Below are 23,087 nucleotides of genomic sequence, written 5' to 3' on the forward strand. Positions count from 1 at the left end.
TAGATCTTAAGTCCAGATAATTACCACATAGGTATTGAAATATGTTTAGAATTCTCTGAAAACTATCTATATACATGTATATTATAATCCTCTGAAAACTATCATTCTATTTATTCTATTATTTCAAACTCCTGTAGTACCCTGTGTTTTTACTTTATGATGACTGCTAAGGAAATAATATAACATCCTTTTATCACTACATTTTAGTAATTTCATGTGCATTTTAAGTTTAACTTAATTTTATCTTTTAATTAATATTTTCCATTTGTAAAGTGTTCTTTATCTTCTTTCATTGATACTAAAACAATCCTGTTGGTGAAGAAAAGACTTCATCTCATTTTATAGATTGAGAGTTCTAAGTTAACAGAGACGTACAGCCATTTGCAGTCTGTAATCATTGGAAAGAATTGAAACCAGAACCCACTTACTGTCAGTGTTTCTACTCTTATTGGTCTGACTTTGTGAGAGTTGAAACAGAGACATTTGGGTTCATTTTATTGGATTTAGAAATTAATGGACACTATTATAAATTATATCTCCCATGGAGTATTAAACTGAGCAGGGAAATGAATAACATAGATATTCGGTCCCAGCCCCACCTGTCTGTGAGACCTACCACTATCTGTGAGACCTTAGTCAAGTTTCTTAAACTCTGTAAGGGTCAGTTTCCTCATCTGTAAAATGGGGATACAATTACTACTGGCCATAGTAGTAGTGGTCAATAACAGCTGCTTCAAAGGGTCATTGTGAGGTTTTAATGAGAAAAACTCAGTCATATTGTGCCAAGAAATTAAGCATTCAGTAAATATTAAATGCTGCTTGCTATGAATATATTATTACAGAATTAAATATACTTAAGAATTCTTTAGGTTTGATATCAGTCTTCTAGCATTCTTCTGGAAACTACCCTCTAAGTTCTCATTGCATCATACTTAACTATGCTTCCTCTTTTATTTTTTAATATTTTTATTGAGTTCTAGAGAGAGAGAGAAAGAAACATCCATGTGAGAGCAGAACATCGATCAGCTGCCTCCTGCACTCCCCCTACTGGGGATCAAGCCCACAACCCACAACCAGGCAACTCTGCTTTCTAAAGGAAGCAATAATTTTTTGGTATTGGCTCTCAATTTCATTTTTTATATTTTTAATATAGCATATTGCATGATTAATATTAATCAGATTACTTGTAGCTTTCTAAAAGGTTATGTCACATGAATAAAATGTATTGGTAACTTTGAAAACCTGATACAATCCTAATGTTAGAACAGTGGTTCTCAACCTTGGGTCACGACCCCTTTGGGGGTCGAATGACCCTTTCACAGGGGTCCCCTAAGACCGTCGGAAAACACATATATAATTACATATTGTTTTGTGATTAATCACTATGCTTTAATTATGTTCAATTTGTAACAATGAAATTGGGGGTCACCACAACATGAGGAACTGTATTAAAGGGTCTGGCATTAAGAAGGTTGAGAACCACTGTGTTAGAATAAGAATAAACACCTATTTTCTGTGGAGGAATAAGTTTTTATACAGCTTTACATAATGTCAAAATGATACATGAACATTCTCATTATAGCTATAATTATATTTACTGAGTTATTTCAAACCATATAGTACTTTCTGTTCTGGCTTTTTGTTCTTTGATATGAAAATGTACCAGCCAATCTGCATATTATGCATCCACATCCCCCTCAAGAACCATCAGCAGATAAGAATAATAACAGGAGAAGATTACGGTTAAAAAGCACCAACAGAGAAAGGACAGAGACACCCAGCGGTATGGCACTAATTCAATGCTATCTTATATCTGTATATTATTCAGAGCAATGCAATCTCTCTCTCTGCAGGTTGTAAGTTTCAAAGAATTATGAACCAATTCATTTAAAATCTAAATGTCTGTTCTATAGGGATTGTGGAAATCAAATTTTCTGCAAAAGAATTACTCTAGAGTCCTAAGAGAGATTTGCTGGATTAAATAGACAGTACTGCAGAAATAAAGGGCTTTCTGCTTCTACTCTCAAAGGCTGAATAAGTTTAAGTTTATTTTTTTTAAAGCCCACATATGATAGAGCAAGTTCCTGCCTATAGACTTTACTGAACTTGGGCTTAACCCATAATTTTTCATGTTTCATTTATGGCTTTTCTTTTTACATTGAGCCCTTTTCACATTGTTTTTTTATTTGCTGCCTCTCCCTTTGAACTCCTTGCCATCTGTTACTACAATGTAGGTTAAAATTTCAACTCTTTGCAACCAGTAAAGCATTAGACAATATAGGTGGCTATTGTAGTTATTTTTTTAAATAATGGATTTGAGGCATGTATGTGTAGATTTGTATACACCTGCATTAGTTTATTCTAAATCAGTGATGGCAAACCTTTTGAGCTCGGTGTGTCAGCATTTTGAAAAACCCTAACTTAACTCTGGTGCCGTGTCACATATAGAAATTTTTTGATATTTGCAACCATAGTAAAACAAAGATTTATATTTTTGATATTTATTTTATATATTTAAATGCCATTTAACAAAGAAAAATCAACCAAAAAAATGAGTTCGCGTGTCACCTCTGACACGCGTGTCATAGGTTCGCCATCACTGTCCTAAATCAAGCCCAGAATGTATCATGTACACATCTGTTAGCATAATTTCTCAAAAATGTAGGGTTCTTGGGTAGGCCATAATTCAGCCTGCTAGGTTTCATGTTATTTTTACAAAATAATAGACCGAAACATTAGTTCTTTAGTAATTAATGCCTTGCCCATTTTCTTAAGGTCCTGAAGGAAAGATCTTGGTTTAAGAGTGGAGGGAGTTCAGTAACAATTGTAATTTAAAGAAAACATTCCATTTTATGTAGAACCAATGGGAAAAATAAGAACCTTTAAAAATTACATAGGTTTTAGAATTTTTTGTCACATATTGTAAAACTTAAATCTAAAATGCCCCCATGCAAATATTCAGGGATTATATTATGCACCTCCACAAAAATTCCGCTGAGTTCATCTTAATACGTTCTACTGAAAATTAATTCATATAATCTGCAGTGTCACCTCTAGCTTGCTTTACAATAATCATGTAGTAAAGTATGCCAAATTAATACCATTCTTCAAAAAATAATTGTTATAAATATCACAAAAGTAATATGATGGAAAATATTTATTCCAATAAAGGCAGTTCTTCAGGAAATAGCAGGAATGGAGATAAAGCAGCTGCCCTCATCACTGAGTCCCAGCAAGGAGCAGGGGCGTTGAGCCCCAGCACTCCAGCTCCCCAGTCTCCTGACGCATCAGGTTTGCATCTTTTTTATGCCATAATTGTCGATAATTAATAAGATATGAATGTGTTAAGTATTTCAAACCCAGTCATTTGCTAAAAGCTATCGTTTTAACCCCAATTTTATGTCAGATTTTAGTGGATGAAAGAGTATTTTTATTTTCAAGTTTTAATGCAGTGGTTGTCCTGTTCAGAATGAAAGTTAAGATTTTAGTGGATGAAAGAGTATTTTTATTTTCAAGTTTTAATGCAGTGGTTGTCCTGTTCAGAATGAAAGTTAAGATTTTAGTGGATGAAAGAGTATTTTTATTTTCAAGTTTTAATGGTTGCATTTCTTCAGTCCTCTCTGTGATGGAGATGGCTGGTTGTAGAGCAGTGAGCCCACCATATCTTGCCTAGCAGGTGTGTAGTACTTTTTACAAAGGCAAATTGTTTCGTGGGTTCCTTTTTTTTTTTTTTGCAAATTCTTGTTGAGCAAGGGAAAAGGGAAAATAAATTATAATTGTTTGTAGTTTGTCAGTCTTATTTATGCAATGTTGAAACCTTCATTAAAATGTTAGGCGTAATTAGTGTCTTCGGCATAAATCTGACTGTGTAGAAAAACTAATTAGATGTTTAGGTGATCATTCTTGCATTTATCTTGTTTGCTGCAATATTGTGATTACACAGTAATTTACATACTTTTCTAAGAAAACACACCAAATTATTCATTACATTGATATGGAAATATTTGAGGTAAAACTATAAATTCCAAAAAAGCGTGTGGTAGTGAGATAATTAGAATTTGTTTGGTGTAAACACTCCTTTTACCTTGACTTTTTGACAGTTAGCAATATGTTTGGCAATAGGTCATACAAGTTGTTTAATTGCATAATGAAGATTCCGGTATCTTTTCCTCCCCTATTTTTTACATATCCATGAACATAATGCAACACATTGGGTGTTGTTTGTTTTTTTAATTTTTCTCAACCTTTATTAAAGCACCAATTTTGTTTGCAAAGCACCTGCTATGTGCTTAGCACCATGCAAAGGGGTTTGCTGTCCAAAAGAGGACATCCCAGTGAATCTATTCATTCCACCTGCCCACAGCTACACTGACTCGCACCCTTCACATCCCCGAAGGTGCTCAGGTGAAGTAATACAGCCTGCCTTTTGGCCATTTCCCTAGACTCTGTCCTTGAAAATGTGAAAGCCTTGTCCCTAATAGAGTTCCTCTAAGAATGTACATTTCTCACCCTTTTTATAGGCAAGTTCTGTTATATAATGATAGTCTTAGATAAAGAAACCGGTGAATACAGTTGTGATAAATACAATTTTATTTGTGTCATCAATGTTATTTTTTAAAGGTGTTTTTGTTTGTTGCTTGTGCTTTTGTAGTAAAAGCTTTAAACTTTCAAGTTAGCAAATCTTAGCTATCTCTACAATATTTTTATTGTGATGGTAAATATAATAGGATTCAAGAATCAGGGGTAAAATAACCATGTCCACATTGTGGTTCTGCAGACCACAGATTTTAGTAAGATTGTCACCACTGACATAATGCAGTAAAAAAGTTTCATGAAAAATAAACTAAGTTAGAGAAAATGCTCAACTCTTCTGCTGTCATTCTAAACAAAGGCATGCTTTTAATTATGTCATTATATAGATTTGTCATTTCTAGCTTGCCTGGATCATAGTTATAAAATCTACCTCAGTGTTGAGAAAAGATTGCAATTTTTTAAAGCTTTGGTCAAAAAAATGTATCTCAGTGGTAGTATATAGTATTTTTAAAGAAAACAAATAATGCTGTGCAAAAAAAAAAATTCATATCCAAACATTCTCTCCTAAAATTAAATATAAAGGTCTTTTTCACCAGCAGAATCCACCAGTCACATTAGCACATATTTCTGTGGATTTACTATCACTTGAAAAGTCTAATCAGCTTAGTCTATGAAGTTTCCTGTTTCATTCAGTAGATTGGAGAGAAAAGGCTGTTATCTTTTTCATGGTTTCCTCTCCTCATGATTTATAATCCAGACCATGCCCACACACTTGTTTAAAGAGGCTTGTTAAGCACCCTGTCCTGCAGTTAAAAGAAGATATTAGTAAGTCAGCCCCTTTAATTCTGGAAGATTTCCCCCTTCTGGAATGTCAAATTAATGAAGCTGTGCTATAAAGAACTTGCTTCAAGACAGGTGATAATTATTTCAAACTTATAAATGTGTTGGCCAGTCTTTCAACTCAGATGGTGAGGAAGTGTATGTGAGTTGCCCAGAGCTGTAGGCACTGATCTGTGGGTTAAATGTTGGGCTGATTACAAGATGGCGGGTAAATTGCCATCCTTGGCTTTTGTGTTATTTAATAAATCTGTTTCAATAACAGGAAATGTTAACCTACTTGCCTAAAATAACATTCATGGAACACTACTCTAATTTTTGTCATCTCTTCCAAACGTCAGACGAATGGGTATTTCCCAGCAATGATGATCACATTCCCCATTTGGAGTCCAGCAGACAGTCTGTTCTGGGTGATGACTCCTGCCACACCTCACCCCTGTGGCTGGAAACCAGCAAGGAGAGTGAGCAGGACCAGCAGGCAGAGGAGACCTGGATTGTTCCAAAGGACGTTTTTACCTTTTCATCAAGACCACGATCAGCACCTCATGGAAAGACTCAGAACATGTCCCCAGAGGGGTGCCCATTTATTCTGGATCTAACAGAGGATACCAGTGTGACCCAATTGGAGGATGATTTTTATGGTGAAGACAGCAGCGAAGAGGTACACTGCTTGATGAGTGAAATCTTGATAAAGCACAGTTGTTCCATTACCTCCAATAAGCACTAAAACTAGTTGAAATAAAAGAGGGAAAATCAACTGCTATTTATAAAAATGCAGCAGATTGCAATGTCAGTCAACAGTTGCCTCAGGTTGTTATGGTAACTCTAAATTGCTGCCTTTTTTATTAGCAGTCAGCCAATTTCATTTTTAATTATAGAAACCAGTTTTTGGTTTGTTTTTGTCTTTTTATTTTAATCATTGTCTCACACAGAATGAGAAATAATGTGCGGGTTAGTTTTATGATAGCAAAACCAGTAAAACATTGAGAACACATTGTTCTGGATCTCTGGGGAAATGGTGTTGCAGTTGCTAAGCATTCTGAATTGATGGTTTTCTGGCTTCCTTACTCCCCTGCCATCCTATCACCTTAGACCTATTAGGACTCATTATTTTCCATATGGTCCCAGAATTTCAAAAGTTGTGCCAATTAAAGTTTAGATTATGAATCATGGATTAGTTCTGGGACTTGCCTTACAGGAGGTTTTTGTTTGCAATTATTTAGAATATAAGTATATCTTATAAATTAGTAAATTCATAAAAAAGGTTTTTTTAAAACTTATTAAAAAAGCAAACTGAATATAGTTCTGAAACATTAATATGTAAACATTATAACTCTTTCTTCCCCATATAAAATGAATTTTTTGTGAAATTTCTTTAGCTTTATTTTTAAATAATAGACAATATTTTCTAGAAAAAAATAGTTTTTAAAAAGCAGATTACAGTCAAATTATGGTTTAGTAAAATTATACAAATCATTTCTTTGCAGAAATTATAGAAATAATTAGAAAAACTTGTGTATGCTTATAAATTTTGTTTTAATAATTATAACTGATCAAGAATCCCCCTTTGGATAGTGGGGTGTAGATTAAATCCATAGCTCCTACCTTCAGAGACAGTTGAGAATATGGAGATTGTTCAGTCAGTAATTATGTTTTTTTGCAACTTTTAATGAGTTTCTGTAGCAGAGTGCATGGGGAGATCATTTTTTAATAATACCCTTGCTTTTGAGTGTGATGAAACTATCAGTCATATCAAACATTAACCTACTACAAACTCCTTTATGCATAAAATAGTACATTTGATGCCAGCACTTTAAATGTTGCTATGGACATCTTTGTTCCTTTCACCCTGAATAACCTTAAGCTATAAAACTGTAAAATGGACATTTGTCTTCAGCATCTAGTATTGCCCCCATAGCAGCAGTCAATTCTTCTACAGTATTAATTGCTAATCTGATAAATTCATACCACTTCATTAATTATCGGATAGACCCATTTTCTTCCACCATACCATCTTTCTTACCTAACCCAAAAGAATCACTATGATGGCAGGTAGGAAAGGGTAGCTCTCTGGCGAACTTTGAGATATGTTTATGGGGAAACTGCCCTTTAAGTAACACCACATAAGGATAAGCCTTGAGAAGAAGCAATAGAACTTCATGGGAAAATAAATATTAGTTCTGAATATTTTAATGTTATTACTTTATGACTTTCTTTTGCTATAAGCTACTGTACTCCTGGTATCCTTCAACATTTATTATGCACACATGTACTTATTACCAACTACATAAAATTGAAAAGAAATTGATCGTGCATTACCTAAGCTCTGACTGGCATAGCTCTCTGGTACCCCTGTGCCCTGACCAGGAGCAGATGGCTCGAGTCTGTGGTGGGGCCATGTCATTGCTAACACCTGCCCTGGCCTACTTTTAGCTGGAGCCTGTTAAGTAGGACAGCCAGAAAGAGAGGCAGAAGCCTCGCCATATTATGCAAGCTTTGAAGTTTGCTGTTAGAGGCAATAACAAAGTAAAAACTAACATACAAAAAATATGAACAACAAAAATGCCAGACGATTTTAAACAAGTTCTAGAATTTATAATGATCCCTTCTTTATCAGAATGTTTCATTTTAGGCTTTTTTTATTTTTGTAAATTCTTTTTCTGTAAGATTACTTCTCCTATTTATTAATTATTTAAGTCAATGGGAAGTTGGATTCCAAATTTAAAATGTTTATTCACATACAGTCTTTGAAGAAAAATCAGTTTAGTTGATTTAGGCATCCTTACTATTAGTTGCATTATTTTAGAATGTTGTATCCTTAGAGTAACATAATTATACTTAAGAAAAGCATGTTATGTTATGATAATAAATGAATAAGTAATAATTATATCACTTATTATAACTTGTTTATAACTTGCAGTTAAAAGACTTTATTTGCTGTTAGACAATTGAGTATTTTTAAAGAGAAAGTAGATGGATTTGGTAGCATATAAATTAGGCAAAAATAAATCATGTTATGATAGAGGAAAAGCACATTTGATAGTAAAGGCTAATTAAAATAAGCTTTAAGTGATACATTGTCTTTGTAATTTAAGTTTCTAAAATAATTAATTCACATTTCGGATCTTCATTACTGTGAGAGCCTCAAAAGTATAAATTTTTTGTATGTGCTCTTGTCTTATTCTCTATGCAGTCATATATACGGATAGTCCTGATACTCAATTAATTTTGAAGTTGTACATCTTACTGGAAAAGCAAAGTATGGAAATATATTTTGTAGAGAGTTGTAAAATCAAGACTGCCATGTAAAATGAATTATCTCAGGATAGCTAGCAAAACAGAGTGCCTTGCACACTATTGCAGCTTCCAAAAGAAAGAAGCATGTTCCTGCTATTGTCTCTGTTTTGTATCTTACCATTATTCTCAATATGCCTTCTAAGTATATACATCTGGTTTGCAACTTGAATTAGCTTTATAGTAGTATTTTATTGCTCCCCTAATTTAATTTTTTACTTAGAAATGCTGTCATTTCTCCACCCTCCCCCACCTCTGGTTGTGTATCACATACTGAAGCAGATATTTGCAAGGACAAGTAACTTGTCTTGTATAACAGTCCAAATTGAAACATTTCAGCCAAAAAATACCCATGTTTGGACATGAATTATGTGTCCTGACTACTTATAGTGTTCAGATTAGCTAGGAATCTTTCAGATCTTCTCTCCATCTGACTTTTGGAGGCCTGAAGGACAAAGCTACAAACATCAAATTAAAAGGACCATTTTCTTTTTACTGTTGACAGTATTACAGATGTCCTCCATTTTCTCCCCCTTTTTCCCCCTTCACCCAGTCCCTTCCCCTCCCCAAGGTCTTCATCACACTATAGTCTGTGTCCATGGGCTACGCATATATGTTCTTTGGTTAATATTGTCTCTTCTCCCCCACCCCTTCCCCTCTGAGGTCTGTCAATATGTTCCATACCTCCATGGACCTATTTTGTTTATTTTGTTCATTAGATTCCACAAGTAAGTGATATCATGTCATATTTGTCTTTCTCTGTCTGGCTTATTTCACTGAGCATAATAATCTCCAGGTCCCTCCATGCTGTCGCAAAGGGTAAGAAATACTTCTTTTTTATAGCTGCATAGAATTCCATTTTGTAAATGTACCACAGGGTTTTTTATTTACTCATGTACTTATGGGCACTTAGGCTGTTTCCAGATCTTAGGTTTGTAAGTAATTCTGCTATGAACATAGGTGTACATACATTCTTTTTGATTGGTGTTTCTGACTTCTTAGGATATATTCCCAGAAGTGAGATTGCTGGGTCACGGCAATTCCATTTTTAATTTTTTGAGGAAACTCTTTTAGTCCTTCCTCTCAGCTTTACTGGTATTGTTGCTTTAAAGATATTTTTTTAGCACTCGGTAGTTAAGCTGTTTTGTGGAGAGGGGCTACAGCGTTTGGACAGGTTCAAGCCTGGGACTAATGAGAGGACACAATCCTCTCGTGGCAAAGCCACGTGCAAGTCCCAGCACAATTACAGCCAAAGGCTATAGTTGTAAGCTTGACCTTATGGTGCGAACCCGTGGTCCCACGTGGCAGAGTGATATAGGCAGCGGGAGGTGCAGCAAGTAAACAAAGCTTGATCAGGTGCATGTAATTGAGTAGGTTCGAAACCCACGAGAATGTTGTAAACATCTTGATCATGCCCTTACTTTGCCTTGAGGAAACTGGCTATAAAATAAAGACTCTGCTTGTAGTCCATGGCACTGTCGCTAGCTCTCCATCAGAGAGGACAGCGTCCCACCCAGACCCAGCTTTCTTCTTTTGTCTGTCTTTTCTTAATCCTTCACCGCCCCCTCTCAGGCTCACCGAACCTGGCTGTGCTGGCACGGTACACTGTTTCATTTATTATTTCTGCGTAGCCTTTAAAGACTTCTAACCGTCAATTTATGCATTGGGAAAAATATGGAAGGACCCTATTTTGAATATATTGCCTGACATTTTTATTTCTGTATATTATAAATTACAGCATACATACTATCTAAACCTACCATGCAAATTGAATATTATGCTGTGTGAGTAGTTTTTTAGGCTGGTCACATATACATCTTTATTATTATTCTGTGAAGCTTTGTTCTCCTCTGGAAAAGTCACGGGCCCCTTGGTTCCTGCAACTTGGCTCTTCATTGTTATAGGCAGGTAAAGAAGGTTATAAAACTCTTGTTCATTGAGAATAACATTATACAGCTCCTGCTAAAAGATAAACATTGCAGATAAATATTTAGTGTGGATAGGAATTTGCAGATAAAGTCTTTAAAGTGTTATAGTTAAAAGAGCATGAAATCTAGCTTAGAGAAAAAGATGTTTTGTCTTGAGCAATTGAGGAAGTCTCATCATTTTTCCCAAATATTCACATGATGATGTTTGCCGATCCCATCTAGTCCCTATAGTTTCTGCTATGATTTGTGTGTGAAGCATCATTGGCTACAGGTAAAGAAGTTTATAAGAATAATTTGCTCAACCCCTTTTAATATCAAGCATGCTGCAGGTTAGTTGCTTGTTAGAAAGCCACATTTACCTTTTATTTTGTTTATAAACAAGTAAAATGCATTATAAGACACCACTATCAATTATCTTTGCTACCCAAACGAAACTGTATTAATTTTATAGTTCCTATAAAATCAAGAGGTTGAAGTAGAACTACTTCTTGGGGATGATTTTTAGTAAGGACATTTAAGATACATTTGAATGGTTAATCTTGCTATTATCAAAAGTTTTTTTGTTCTGTTATAACTAATATCTTTAGCTATATTTATGCAAATAACTGTGTTCTTTGATTGACATTGGAAATATATACCTATATCATCTCTATTGTCTGCTAGTCCAATTAAAAGGTGCTGTCAGTTCACACATTTAGTCACAAAAATATTGGACAAAAGTGAAAACCCCTGCAGACTCGACCTCAATTACACATTCAAAGCTGCTATCGAAGTGTGTTTGGAATATTGTGGATGTATTTTTACAGAACTTTCAAGAACATTATATGAGACATTAGTCATTGTGGACTGAATTAAAACATCAATTGAAATATAAATAAATAGAATCATTCACTTTTACAAAGGCTAAAAGAGGGTTCCATCCTGACTCATTCAACATTAAAGTTGTGATACAAAGAGCCTGGGTCCCATCTGCTCCAAGTAGATGGCCCTCAAGAGTCATTAAAATTATCTTTTTGAAATTGCAGCTCAGCAAGAGCAATTGGTTTTGTGCATCCAGAACTTATCCAAATGCCCATCTGCATGTCCTTTTAAGAAAGTAGTTCAACAGAGGAAGTGCTGGCTCCTTGGGGAAATCATTCTCTCCTCAGCCTGCATATGCTGTGCTACAGTTAATCAGGCAAACTCCATTGATGTCCCTGGGACTGGGGCGGGATTGAATATTTAACAAGCAAATGCTTCTTAGCCCAGAAGACAAACAGTTCAAGAGATTTGGGACTTTAAAAAAATATATCAAGTTAAATCAAAAGCATTTTGTATTTGTTCTTTGAAAAACAGATGAACAGATGATTGGAATGTGAAAATGGCTTGACAATTCCTTTACTACTCTGACAAATTATATGCAATTGCTGTACAGGTTTCAGTAGCTAAATCATAAACCAAAGGGAAAAAAATGGTTGTTTTTCAATCAGATCATAGGAAGCTTACTTCTTTTGCATATAACAAATGTATGTTATATAGAAAAAATTAATCCAAAAGCATGGTTGAGCCCAAATGAGTTACATATGTGAGATCAATAAACATCATCTATACCTATATCATCTACTTTAGTAAGGCGGCAAAAGCATTACTAAAGAAAGGAATAGGGTTTACCAGTGCACTGCTTCTAGTAAATACTGCACTATTTTTTATTCTCTGTTTATTTCCTCTCTAAAAAAGAGGCTGACCCAACGTAAATCAAAATATCAGTCTCATATATCATCTTGCCTTTCTCATTTATCCTAATTCTCCTTTCAGAATCTGGGATAAACCAGATTTAGTGGTTCTGAGGCAGCTAAAGTAAGTTAGCCTTTTGTATCCTGTCCAGATTCTCCAGTTATTTGTCTTTTCCATATATTTAAAACAGCATATTACTGTGGAAATGCAATACAACCAAGATACTGCTCACCAGGGAACACAGCTAAATCTGTCCAGTTCCTGGCACATCTCCACTTCTTGGCCCATCACATTAGGCAAAATGTGAGATGAATGTCCATATACATGCTCATGAATATGTCTATATATAATCACTGCTCGTGCCAAACGAAAAGAAGTATTTTACAACTGAGTCAACTACTGAAAGGAAGAGAGGCTGTACTCTGACCTACCACAGGTGGAAGAAATAGGCTTCCCAACAAATGGATTGATTTTTTAAGTGTTTTTTAAATGATGTAGCAAACATCTGGTTTTTTATGCATTCCTCTAAATTCTCATCATAGTACATCTGAAGCTTTTAAAATTGCATTTTCTACTTCTTCCTTATGAAATCAATACCTTTGTAGGTATCTATCTCTCTATAGACTTTATTTCTCTTGAGGACAGTGTCCATGTTCTTCGAACCTGTGTCTCTTACATAGTACTTAGAAAATGCCTTACACATAGCAGGAGTCTAAATAAATATTTATTGAACTAATATTTATTGCAAAAGCTCTTAATTTCTGCCTATGTCGTATACACAATGGAATCCCAGGGTGACCCAAAGATTTGAGCCCAAAGAGTCATCATTATACCTTCCTCACTTACCAGCCTATTTTTAGGTCCAGTATGTTTTAAATCCATAGTATATGCTTTTAATTTTTTTAATATGATGGAGATGAATAAGTAGAGGGTCTTTTGGTCACAGAAATTTCACTGCCAATTTTTTGCAATAATTAAAGGAAATTGAAATTTTTAAAAGTTGGAAGAGACAGAGCACTATATAGTAGGCAGACTGAGTTAAAAAAAAAAAAAAACCTGAGTTCCACCCATACTTTCTCAGAACTAAGTCTCAGGGATGTTGATATTCTTTGTTTACCTTCTCCAAACAAGAGTAACTTTTATTCTTTTTTACCTATATGAACAGAAATTGTAAGAGTCACCACTCGATTCCCTAGTAATTTGGGGCAACAGGCATTGTTTAGGTGTCTGGCACTCTCTGTTTTTTGTGGGGTTTTGTTGTTGTTGTTGTTGTTGTTGTTGCCTGAAGGCAGGGTTCTTCAACCCTGTGAATATCCTCAGAGTTTGCAGAGTGATGGTAAAGGACAGCTTACCCAGTGACAGCCCAGGGTTGCCCACCGCCTGCAGGACTGTTGTAAGTGCAGAAATAGTCTCCCCTTCTTAAGCGAAAAAGCCCATGGAGTGACACCCACCCACCATCTTTTCTTTACCTTATCGGGGACTCCAGAAAATTTGTTTATCATTTATGAAGAAATATATGTATCAGAAGATCAAGCCAGCATAGGGAAGGAAAATGTAGGCCCAGAATGAGTACCAAGAAGAAATATTCATAAAAGATCCGTAGACATGCCACAATCTTCATTTCTTACTCTAGAGAGGCAAGCTGTTTCTTAGGAGAGGTTCTAAGAACTGAGTGTACCTTTCTTAAAAGCCCGGTTGTCTGCTAATCTCACCTACTTCCTACAAGAAAGAATTATAACATGGCAGGATTAGGGATCTCAGACTCCATGTAAGCTTTCCAGAGTCACAAAGAATAACACTCTGCCTTCTACAGAACCCTCAAGTCAGCCAGCCTCCCCATTGTCACCACCATTCCTTAACAGCCACCTCATTGTTTCTGGTTATACCAATTTAATCATCTCCTAATTGGTCTCCCTTTCTACTATCTCCATAGAGCATTCTAGACATCCCACAAAAAGTATTCACACAAACTCATACCCATGCCTTCTATTTTGTGCCACTGTGGTGCTCCTCTGCCTCAGATCACTCTATGACTCTTGGTTGCCTTCAGGAAAAAGTCCTTTGATGGCCAGAATTAAGTTACGGTCTACCATTATATTCCCAGTGTCTGCAGTGCCTGGAGCAATACCTTAGCCCAGCGGTTCTCAACCTGTGGGTCGCAACCCCTTTGGCGGTCGAACGACCCTTTCACAGGGGTCGCCTAAGACCATCCTGCATATCAGATTTTTACATTATGATTCATAACAGTAGCAACATTACAGTTATGAAGTAGCAATGAAAATAATTTTATGGTTGGGGGTCACAACATGAGAAACTGTATTTAAAGGGCCAGAAGGTTGAGAACCAGTGCCTTAGCCCATGATGAGGAAGAAAGAAAGAGAGGCAGAACAATGATAAATAGGTACACAGATAAGTAGATCACTTCCAATTGAAAGGTTTGATAAATTCCTCTCCTGTCCCGTGCCCAACTTGAGCAGGCTCTCTCATCTTTCTTTACATATACATACTTCACTTCTACCAAAAGGGAAATGTCACCTTAGATCAGTGATGGCGAACCTTTTGAGCTCGGCGTGTCAGCATTTTGAAAAACCCTAACTTAACTCTGGTGCCGTGTCACATATAGAAATTTTTTGATATTTGCAACCATAGTAAAACAAAGACTTATATTTTTGATATTTATTTTCTATATTTAAATGCCATTTAACAAAGAAAAATCAACCAAAAAAATGAGTTCGCGTGTCACCTCTGACACGCCTGTCATAGGTTCGCCATCACTGCCTTAGATAGTGACCTGTGTGTTGAGCGTGTATGGTGGTCAAACATTCAGGAAGTAACTGAACAATTTAATCAGTCACTCAAATATTTTGTTTACAAATGCCAAACATTGGAAATTACTGGGTATTTGATTCTTTGTGACTGTTACTGAAGAAGATACACATTCTCAGACATCAAGTAATATCTTTAAAATGTACTCTGTTTTACTGATATTTTTTGTTCTAACTTTATCATTTTAACATCCATTTATTTATTATATATTTAAATATATAATACAAATTGGACAAATCTACCATGGCAAGTATCAGCAATGATTACATTAGTTTCTTCTTTAAATTTACTTTTTAGTAAAAAAAATCTACCAACAAAAATAGTACTATATTTCTTGTTTCCATTATTTACCTTATGGACATTGATTCTATGTTTAATCCCTCCTTTCTAAAATTTTAGAAATTAAAATTTTTGCTTTTCTAGGGGTAATCCCAGAACTATATACTTGTAAAATCCTAGCTTTCACTTTCAATTTTCCCAATAATTATACTAATGAGGTTTATATTTTGTAGAGAGAAAACACTTTTTGTAATTGAAATTTTCATGTATGAAAACTGTTTCACCAAACATGTTCTATTATCTACTGCTTTTGAACAATAAATCTGTCCTACAATAATATGAGGCAAAAATACTTCGCTAGGCCCACTTGTTTTTAGAGTAGCCTTTTCCTGCTTAAATATGCTAAATACCATAAGTTCTAGTTCTTTCTCTTCCCATGGAGAAATCTAGTTTATCTGGAAATCAAATATAAAATTCTTAGATATTGTAGATAACTTCCTATGAATCCTCTCTTCTTTAGACATTCTTTGGAATGAATTAATATATTTGAGTGACTATTTTTTTAAATGTTCTCTTGTTACTCAGTGGTTAAAAAAAAATGTGCCTTACCCAGATCAGAGGTAGACATAGCAGGGCATCTTAGCCAATGATTTGTATCTCTTTACATTGCTGTTTTTAGTTACTTTTTTTTTCCAGAAAGACCTAATTTTTATTTATTTTATTTTTTTCAATTACATTTGATATACAGTATTATATTAGTTTCAGGTGTATGGCCATTTCTATAACTTTACAAAGTGATCACTCTGATAAATCTAGTACCTATCTGACACCATACATAGTAATTACAATACTATTGATTATATTCCTATGCCGTACTTTACATCCCCATGACTATTTTGCAACTATCAATGTGTATTTCTTAATCTTTTCCCTTTTTTCACGCATTGCTCCAACCAGTCTCCCATTTGGCAACCATCAAAATGTTCTCCGTATCTATGAGTTTGTTTTCGTTTTGTTTGTTTGTTTGTTTGTGTTGCTTTTTAGATTCCACATGTAAGTGAAATCATATGGTATTTGTCTTTCTCTGTCTGACTTAATTCCCTTAGCATAATATCTTCTAGGTCCATCCATATTGTTGCAGATGGCAAGATTTCATTCTTCCTTGTGGCTGAGTAATATTCCATTGTATGTATGCACCACTTCTTGCTTTTCCATTCATCTATTGATGGGCATTTACATTGCTTTCACATCTTGGCTATTGTAAATAATGCTGCAGTGAACATATGGATGCATGTGTCTTCTTGAATTAGTGTTTTGGGTTTATTCAAATAAATACCCAGAAGTAGAGTTGCTGGGTCCTTCTTTGTCTCTTGTTATAGCCTTTGTTTTAATGTCTGTTTTGTCTGGTAAAAGTATTGCTACCCCAGCTTTCTTTTTCCCCCCATTCCCATTTTTATGAAATATCTTTTTCCATCTCTTTTACTTCCAATCTCTGTGTGTTTTTTTTATCTGAAGTGAGTCTCTTATAATCAGCATATGCAAGGGTCTTGTTTTGTTATTCATTCAACCACCCTATGTCTTTTGATTGGATCTTTAATCAACTTACATCTAAAATAATTGTTGATATATAGTTATTGACATTCTATTCATTTTTTTTCTTCTTCTCAAAGAGGAACCTTTGATATTTCCTGCAATAGTGGTTTGGTGGTGATGAACTCCTTTAGCTTTTTCTTGTCTGGGAACTCATACTTTTTATTGCAGAATAAAATAAAATATATGTATATATTTTGGTTTATTCATAGAATATACTAACTTATTAAGAAATTGTACTCAGTAACTTATTCACCACGTTTCAGCTCACAATGATTTTCGCTTTATTCCCCCTGTATAGGGTAACTACAGTGTCCAGGATTCTCCTCGTCCAACAACTAGTCCTTCAGGGTTAACTCAGTTAACATTGGAGAGCATGATGGGGAAGGCTGCAAGGTGGACAAGTAAAGAATATCTAAAAAGTGCCTACACAGAAGCAGAAGCATCAGAAAGCCAGAATTTATTGGTGCAGCAGATAGATAGAAACAACTTTCAACCGAGTTTGGTGCCTGTACCATGCCTTTCTCCCCCTGGAAGAAGCAGTGAACTCTTTCAGAATGCTCCAGATCCCATTATCAAAGCAAAGGACCAAGTGCCAGCTTCAGTCAACAAAGCCTCCCTGAAGGAAATCTCAGAGGAGAAGCTGAGACCGTCTCCTGGAGTAGCAATAAGTGGGTCCACCCTGGTTTACATATGCGGGCGTCCATCCTGCTGTGTTCTGTTCCGTTCCACTTTGCACACATTCTCAGCAGTATCTATTTTTCATCATTTGGGTGATCAGTAATGTAGTTGCTTTCCTATTCAGATGTGTTTTAGCTCAGTAACAGCAGCTGTTAAAGGGTATTGCACATCCCAACGATAATAGAATGCCTCATGTTTTTAATGAGAAAGATAATTATCATAATAGTTATTTTTTTTATTTCCCAGTTACTTCTCATTATTTTAGTCATCACTGCTTGCAAATTATAAATGAAGATCTTATTTTTGAGCCAAAGGCTTGCCAGTAAAGTTGACAGATTTTCAATAACAATCTACATTAGGAGCCATAAAAACATCATTATTCTATTCACTTTGCAGCAGTTCCCCAAATAATAAATGGTATGAGTGAAGGTTAACAGTAAAGCAATGTCATTGAGTAAATCCCTAGGCTAGTTTGGTGGCTATCTTCATGTCCATCAGATTGATTTTTTTTCTTCCTGTGTTGTCCTTTTCTTCCTTCAGTTCCCCCGTAGCTGCACTTAGAAACCGGAGACTATGCAGGACAGATGACACTTGTATTCCATTTTCTAAACATTAAAGAGTGTTTCTATTTGTCATGTCCTAAGTATTCCAAGTGTGTTACAATGTAAAGCTTTGGTCCAATTATATTCTAAGCAACTTATAGTGGATAATTATTACCTAGCACAGGTAAGACACATATACATCATCAGCAACAAAATAGAAATAGCTGATATTTTTTAAACATTTACCACGTGGGAGTCATTGAACCAAGCCTTTTCCATGAAGTATTCCATTTAATCCTCACGATGACCCTGAGAGGTAGAGACTGTTATCATCCCCTTTTTACAGATGAGGAAGCTGCAGTTTGGAACAGTTACACAGTTTTTTCAAGGACAGCAGTTGTTTTGAGAGTCACAACTTGAACCTAAATTTTCTGTGTCTAGAACTACTGGCTATGGCCACCATACTATTCTGCATACACATGTGCTAAGTCATAAAAGCAATGGTCTCTCTTTAAGAAACATCCAAAATTAAAACAAATGAATTTCCCCCTTTTTATTTCTCATACTTATGTGCATGTTTGTATGTGTGCATGTAAAAAAAATAGTAAATCACTTAACCTAATAAAAATGGATTTGTTTTATGGTGATTTCAAATGAAAGTAGTCAATAATATTTTTGCATGTTTTATTTTTGAAAATATTTCTAAAACAAATGTTCTTGTTCTCTCTGTCATTTTTTTTTTTTGGCTGTGCTAATGATTGGAATGCAGCCAATAAACTAACCTTAGACATTTATTCTCCAATGATGGGCTGCCAAAAACAGAACCAGAGCAAGTCTTGGAGAAGCATTCCACTCCATTTTCTCCCTAATTTCTTTGCCTCCACCTTCCATTAGGTAGAATCTAATGGAATTAGATTATATGTCATCCTATATATTCAAAAGATTGCTTATTTCCATTTTTTAAATCTTCCTGTAGAGATAAAATCAGAGCATCACGATCAGCTTGGGGACTTCTGCACAAATGGGCTTTAAGTACCTGGACAGTCCACTGCCTGAAAAATAGTGCTTTCTGATAATACCAGGGACAAGGGAAGGAGCAAAGAGGCTGAAGTTTGGAGAGAGAGCAGGGACTTGCCCTCCCATTCTCTTCATTTAAGAAGCTTTTAGGATAAGACAGTTTCCAGAAGCCATTTACATTATTTCAGGAGACCCTTCTTACAGCCACATACTGCAGACTTCACAGCACAAGCCTGACCCGTGTCTGCTCTGCTCAGGAGCCTTCTGAGTTTGTGCTGGTCCATTTTACAGCCACGAACCCTGACAGCAGTGGCTTCAGAGAATAAGAGGGAGAGGAGCTTTGTCTCTGATGAGGGCATAGAGGCACAAAGGGATTGCTTCCCATTTGTGCAGAGAGCTTTGACCTCAGTGTCAACATTCAGACTAATAAAATTTGATCTCTAACAACCCACATAATCACTACAATCTATGGCTCAATTTGTGAATGTGATCATTTCAGTTTAATAGGATATAGAATTATTGAAGGCCTAGGCCAGTGATAGCGAACCTTTTGAGCTCGGCGTGTCAGCATTTTGAAAAACCCTAACTTAACTCTGGTGCCATGTCTCATATAGAAATTTTTTGATATTTGCAACCATAGTAAAACAAAGACTTATATTTTTTATATTTATTTTATATATTTAAATGCCATTTAACAAAGAAAAATCAACCAAAAAAATGAGTTCACGTGTCACCTCTGACATGCGTGTCATAGGTTCGCCATCACTGGCCTAGGCGGTCTGCCCCATTTCAGGGTGAGTTTACAGTGAAAGTGGATGCTCTTCCAGAGACACCATTTAAAAGGAAACTCGAGGTCATAGTGAAGGGTTCTAATGAGCAACATTCTCTCCACTTGATGTTTGCAAGTAAGAATCTGTGGAAACAATGTCCTCTAAAGAGTGTCGTGTGTACTAGCTCCACAGAGGGATTTTCCCCACATCCCAGAAACCCAAAGGTTTTTATTGACTGCTTTACTAAGATTGAATTCTCACAATATAGAATTTAGCCTTTTCTTAGTATATTCACAAAGTTGTGCCACCGTCACCACTATCTAATTTTAAATCATGTCATCACCCTAAAAGAAACTTCATACTTATCAACAGTCCCCCTAAACTCCTGGAAACTGCCAGTCTACTTTTTGTATCTATGAATTTGCCTATTCTGGACATTTCTTGGGCTTTGTGTCTGACTTCTTTCACTTAAGTTTTTCAAGTTCATCCATGTGGTGGCAGGTTTTCCTTTTTATGCCTGAATAATAATGCATTATATGGATATGCCGTATTGGCTTATTCATTTATTAGTTGGTAGACATTGGTTGTTTCCACTTTGGAACTATTAGGAATAATGCTGCTATGAACATTCATGTGCAAGTTCTTGTGTAGACATATGGTTTAGTACTCTTGGTATATACCTAAGGGTAAAATTGCTGGTCCATAAGGAACTTTACATTTAACTTTTGAGAAACTGCCAAACTGTTTTCCAAAATGGCTGTGCCATGTTATATTCCCATCAACAATGGAGGGCGGGGGGGGGGGGGGGGTCCAATTTCTCCATATCCTGGACAATACTTCTCACTGTCTGTCTTTTTATTTAAGCCTTCCTGTGGTGTGGTATCATTGTGGTTGTGGCTTGCATTTTCCTAATGGCTAAAGATGTTGAGCATCTTTCATGTGCCTATTAGCCATTTATATATCTCCTTTGGAGAAATGCCGATTCAAATCCTTTACCTATTTTTAAACTTGATTGTCCTTTTATCATTCACTTGTAAGAGTTTGGATACAAGTTCCTTGTCAGTTATATGATAAACAAATATTTTCCACTCTGTAAGTTGTCTTTTCATTTCTTGATGTTGTCCTTTGAAGCACAACAGTTTTTAATTTTGATGAAGTCCAGTTTATCTGTTTTTTCCCTTCGGTTGTTTGTGCTTTTGGTATTATATGTAAGAAATCCTTGCCTAATCCAAAGTCATGAACATTTTCTCCTGTTATTTTCTAAGAGTTATATCATTTTAGTTCTTAAATTTAGTCCTATGATCCATTTTTTTAAATATATTTTATTGATTTTTTACAGAGAGGAAGGGAGAGAGATAGAGAGATAGAAACATCGATGAGAGAGAAACATCGACCAGCCGCCTCCTGCACATCTCCCACTGGGGATGTGCCCGCAACCCAGGTACATGCCCTTGACCGGAATCGAACCTGGGACCCTTCAGTCCGCAGGCCGACGCTCTATCCACTGAGCCAAACCAGTTTCGGCACCTATGATCCATTTTGAGTTAATTTTTATTAGTTAATTATTTTGAAAGTTCCACTACATTGTTTTGCATGTGGGTATCCAGTTGTGCCAGCACCATTGGTTGGAAGACTTTTTTTTTCTATTGAGTTGTCACCCTTTTTGAAAATCAGTTGACTATACATGCCAGAGTTACTTCTGACCTCTCAGTTCTCTTTTATTGATCTATTAGAGGCCCGGTGCACAGATTTGTGCACCGGTGGGGCCCCTCAGCCTGGCCTGCGCCCTCTCGCAATCTGGGACCCCTTGAGGGATGTCAGACTGCCTATTATGGCCCCATCCCCACAGGCCAGGCCGAGGGACCCCACCAGTGCACAAATCCATGTGCCGGGCCTCTAGTATGCATATAAGACCTTTGGTTAATCTCAGCACTCCCCCCTTCCCCCTCCCCTCTGAGATTCATCAGTCTGTTCCATGTTTCCATGCCTGTGTGTTGAGCATCTTCCCCCTGGTGGTCAGTGCACGTCATAGCTGCTGGTCTAATGGTCACTTAGGCATATATATATATATATATACACACACACACACACACATACATACACTATAGGTCCAGTGCACAAAAATTTGTGCACTCGGAGGGGTCCCTCAGCCTGGCCTGTGCCCTCTCACAGTCTGGGACCCCTCAGAGGATGTCCACCTGCTGGCTTAGGCCCACTCCCCGGGGGATCGGGCCTAAGCTGGCAATCAGACATCCCTCTGGCAGCCCAGGAGCCCTTGGGGGATGTCCACTTGCCAGCGGGGAGCAGGCCTAAGCTGCAGTCGGACATCCTTAGCGCTGCTGAGGAGGCGGGAGAGGCTCCCACCACCACCGCTATACTGGCAGCCGTCAGCCTGGCTTGTGGCTGAGCAGAGCTCCCCCTGTGGGAGCGCACTGACCACCAGGGGGCAGCTCCTGCATTGAGCGTCTGCCCCCTGGTGGTCATTGTGTATCATAGTGACCAGTCATTCCCAATCTTTCTGCTCTTAGGGTCAATTTGCATATTAGCCTTTTATTATATAGGACTAGAGGCCCGGTGCACAAAATTTGTGCACTCGGGGGGAGGGGTGGGGGGGAAGGGTGCGTCCCTCAGCCTGGCCTGCGCCCATTTGCAGTCCAGGACCCCTTGGGGGATATCCACCTGTTGACTTAGGCCCACTCCCCGGGGGATCAGGCTTAATCTTGCAGTCAGACATCCTTCTGGCAGCCAGGGAGCCCTCGGGGGATGTCCGACTAAAGGCTTAGGCCCCCAAGGGTCGGGCCTAAACTGTTAGTTGGACATTCTTAGTGCTGCCACGGAGGTGGGAGAAGCTCCTGCCACCATCACTGCACTGGCCAGCCATGAACCAGCTTCTGGCTGAGTGGCACTACTCCTCGGTCTGACCTAAACCCTAGAGATTAGTACTTCATTTTACAACTTTTTCTCGGTTTATAGGCAGCAGCAAACTCTGACCACACAGTCGGGTGTGCAAGAAATGTTGCTTTCTTTATTGTTTAGTAACCAAACCTAACTTCAACTTCAGCCCCCATTCTGCCAAG

General features: G+C 36.8%; 1 protein-coding gene across 1 annotated transcript in view; it reads left to right on the plus strand.

The window, feature by feature from the left end:
- Nucleotides 1–23,087, plus strand: part of CUNH3orf67 (chromosome unknown C3orf67 homolog) — a 219,539-nt gene that overhangs the window by 130,640 nt on the left and 65,812 nt on the right. The window contains exons 10-13 of the mRNA XM_014466898.2: nt 1,667–1,783; nt 3,172–3,291; nt 5,712–6,031; nt 17,302–17,667. Of these exons, the coding sequence (XP_014322384.1) occupies nt 1,667–1,783; nt 3,172–3,291; nt 5,712–6,031; nt 17,302–17,667 (923 nt within the window). The remainder of the gene's footprint in view (nt 1–1,666; nt 1,784–3,171; nt 3,292–5,711; nt 6,032–17,301; nt 17,668–23,087) is intronic.

The sequence above is a fragment of the Myotis lucifugus genome, unplaced genomic scaffold, assembly GCF_000147115.1.
Source record: "Myotis lucifugus unplaced genomic scaffold, Myoluc2.0 scaffold_366, whole genome shotgun sequence".
NCBI lineage: Eukaryota > Metazoa > Chordata > Mammalia > Chiroptera > Vespertilionidae > Myotis > Myotis lucifugus.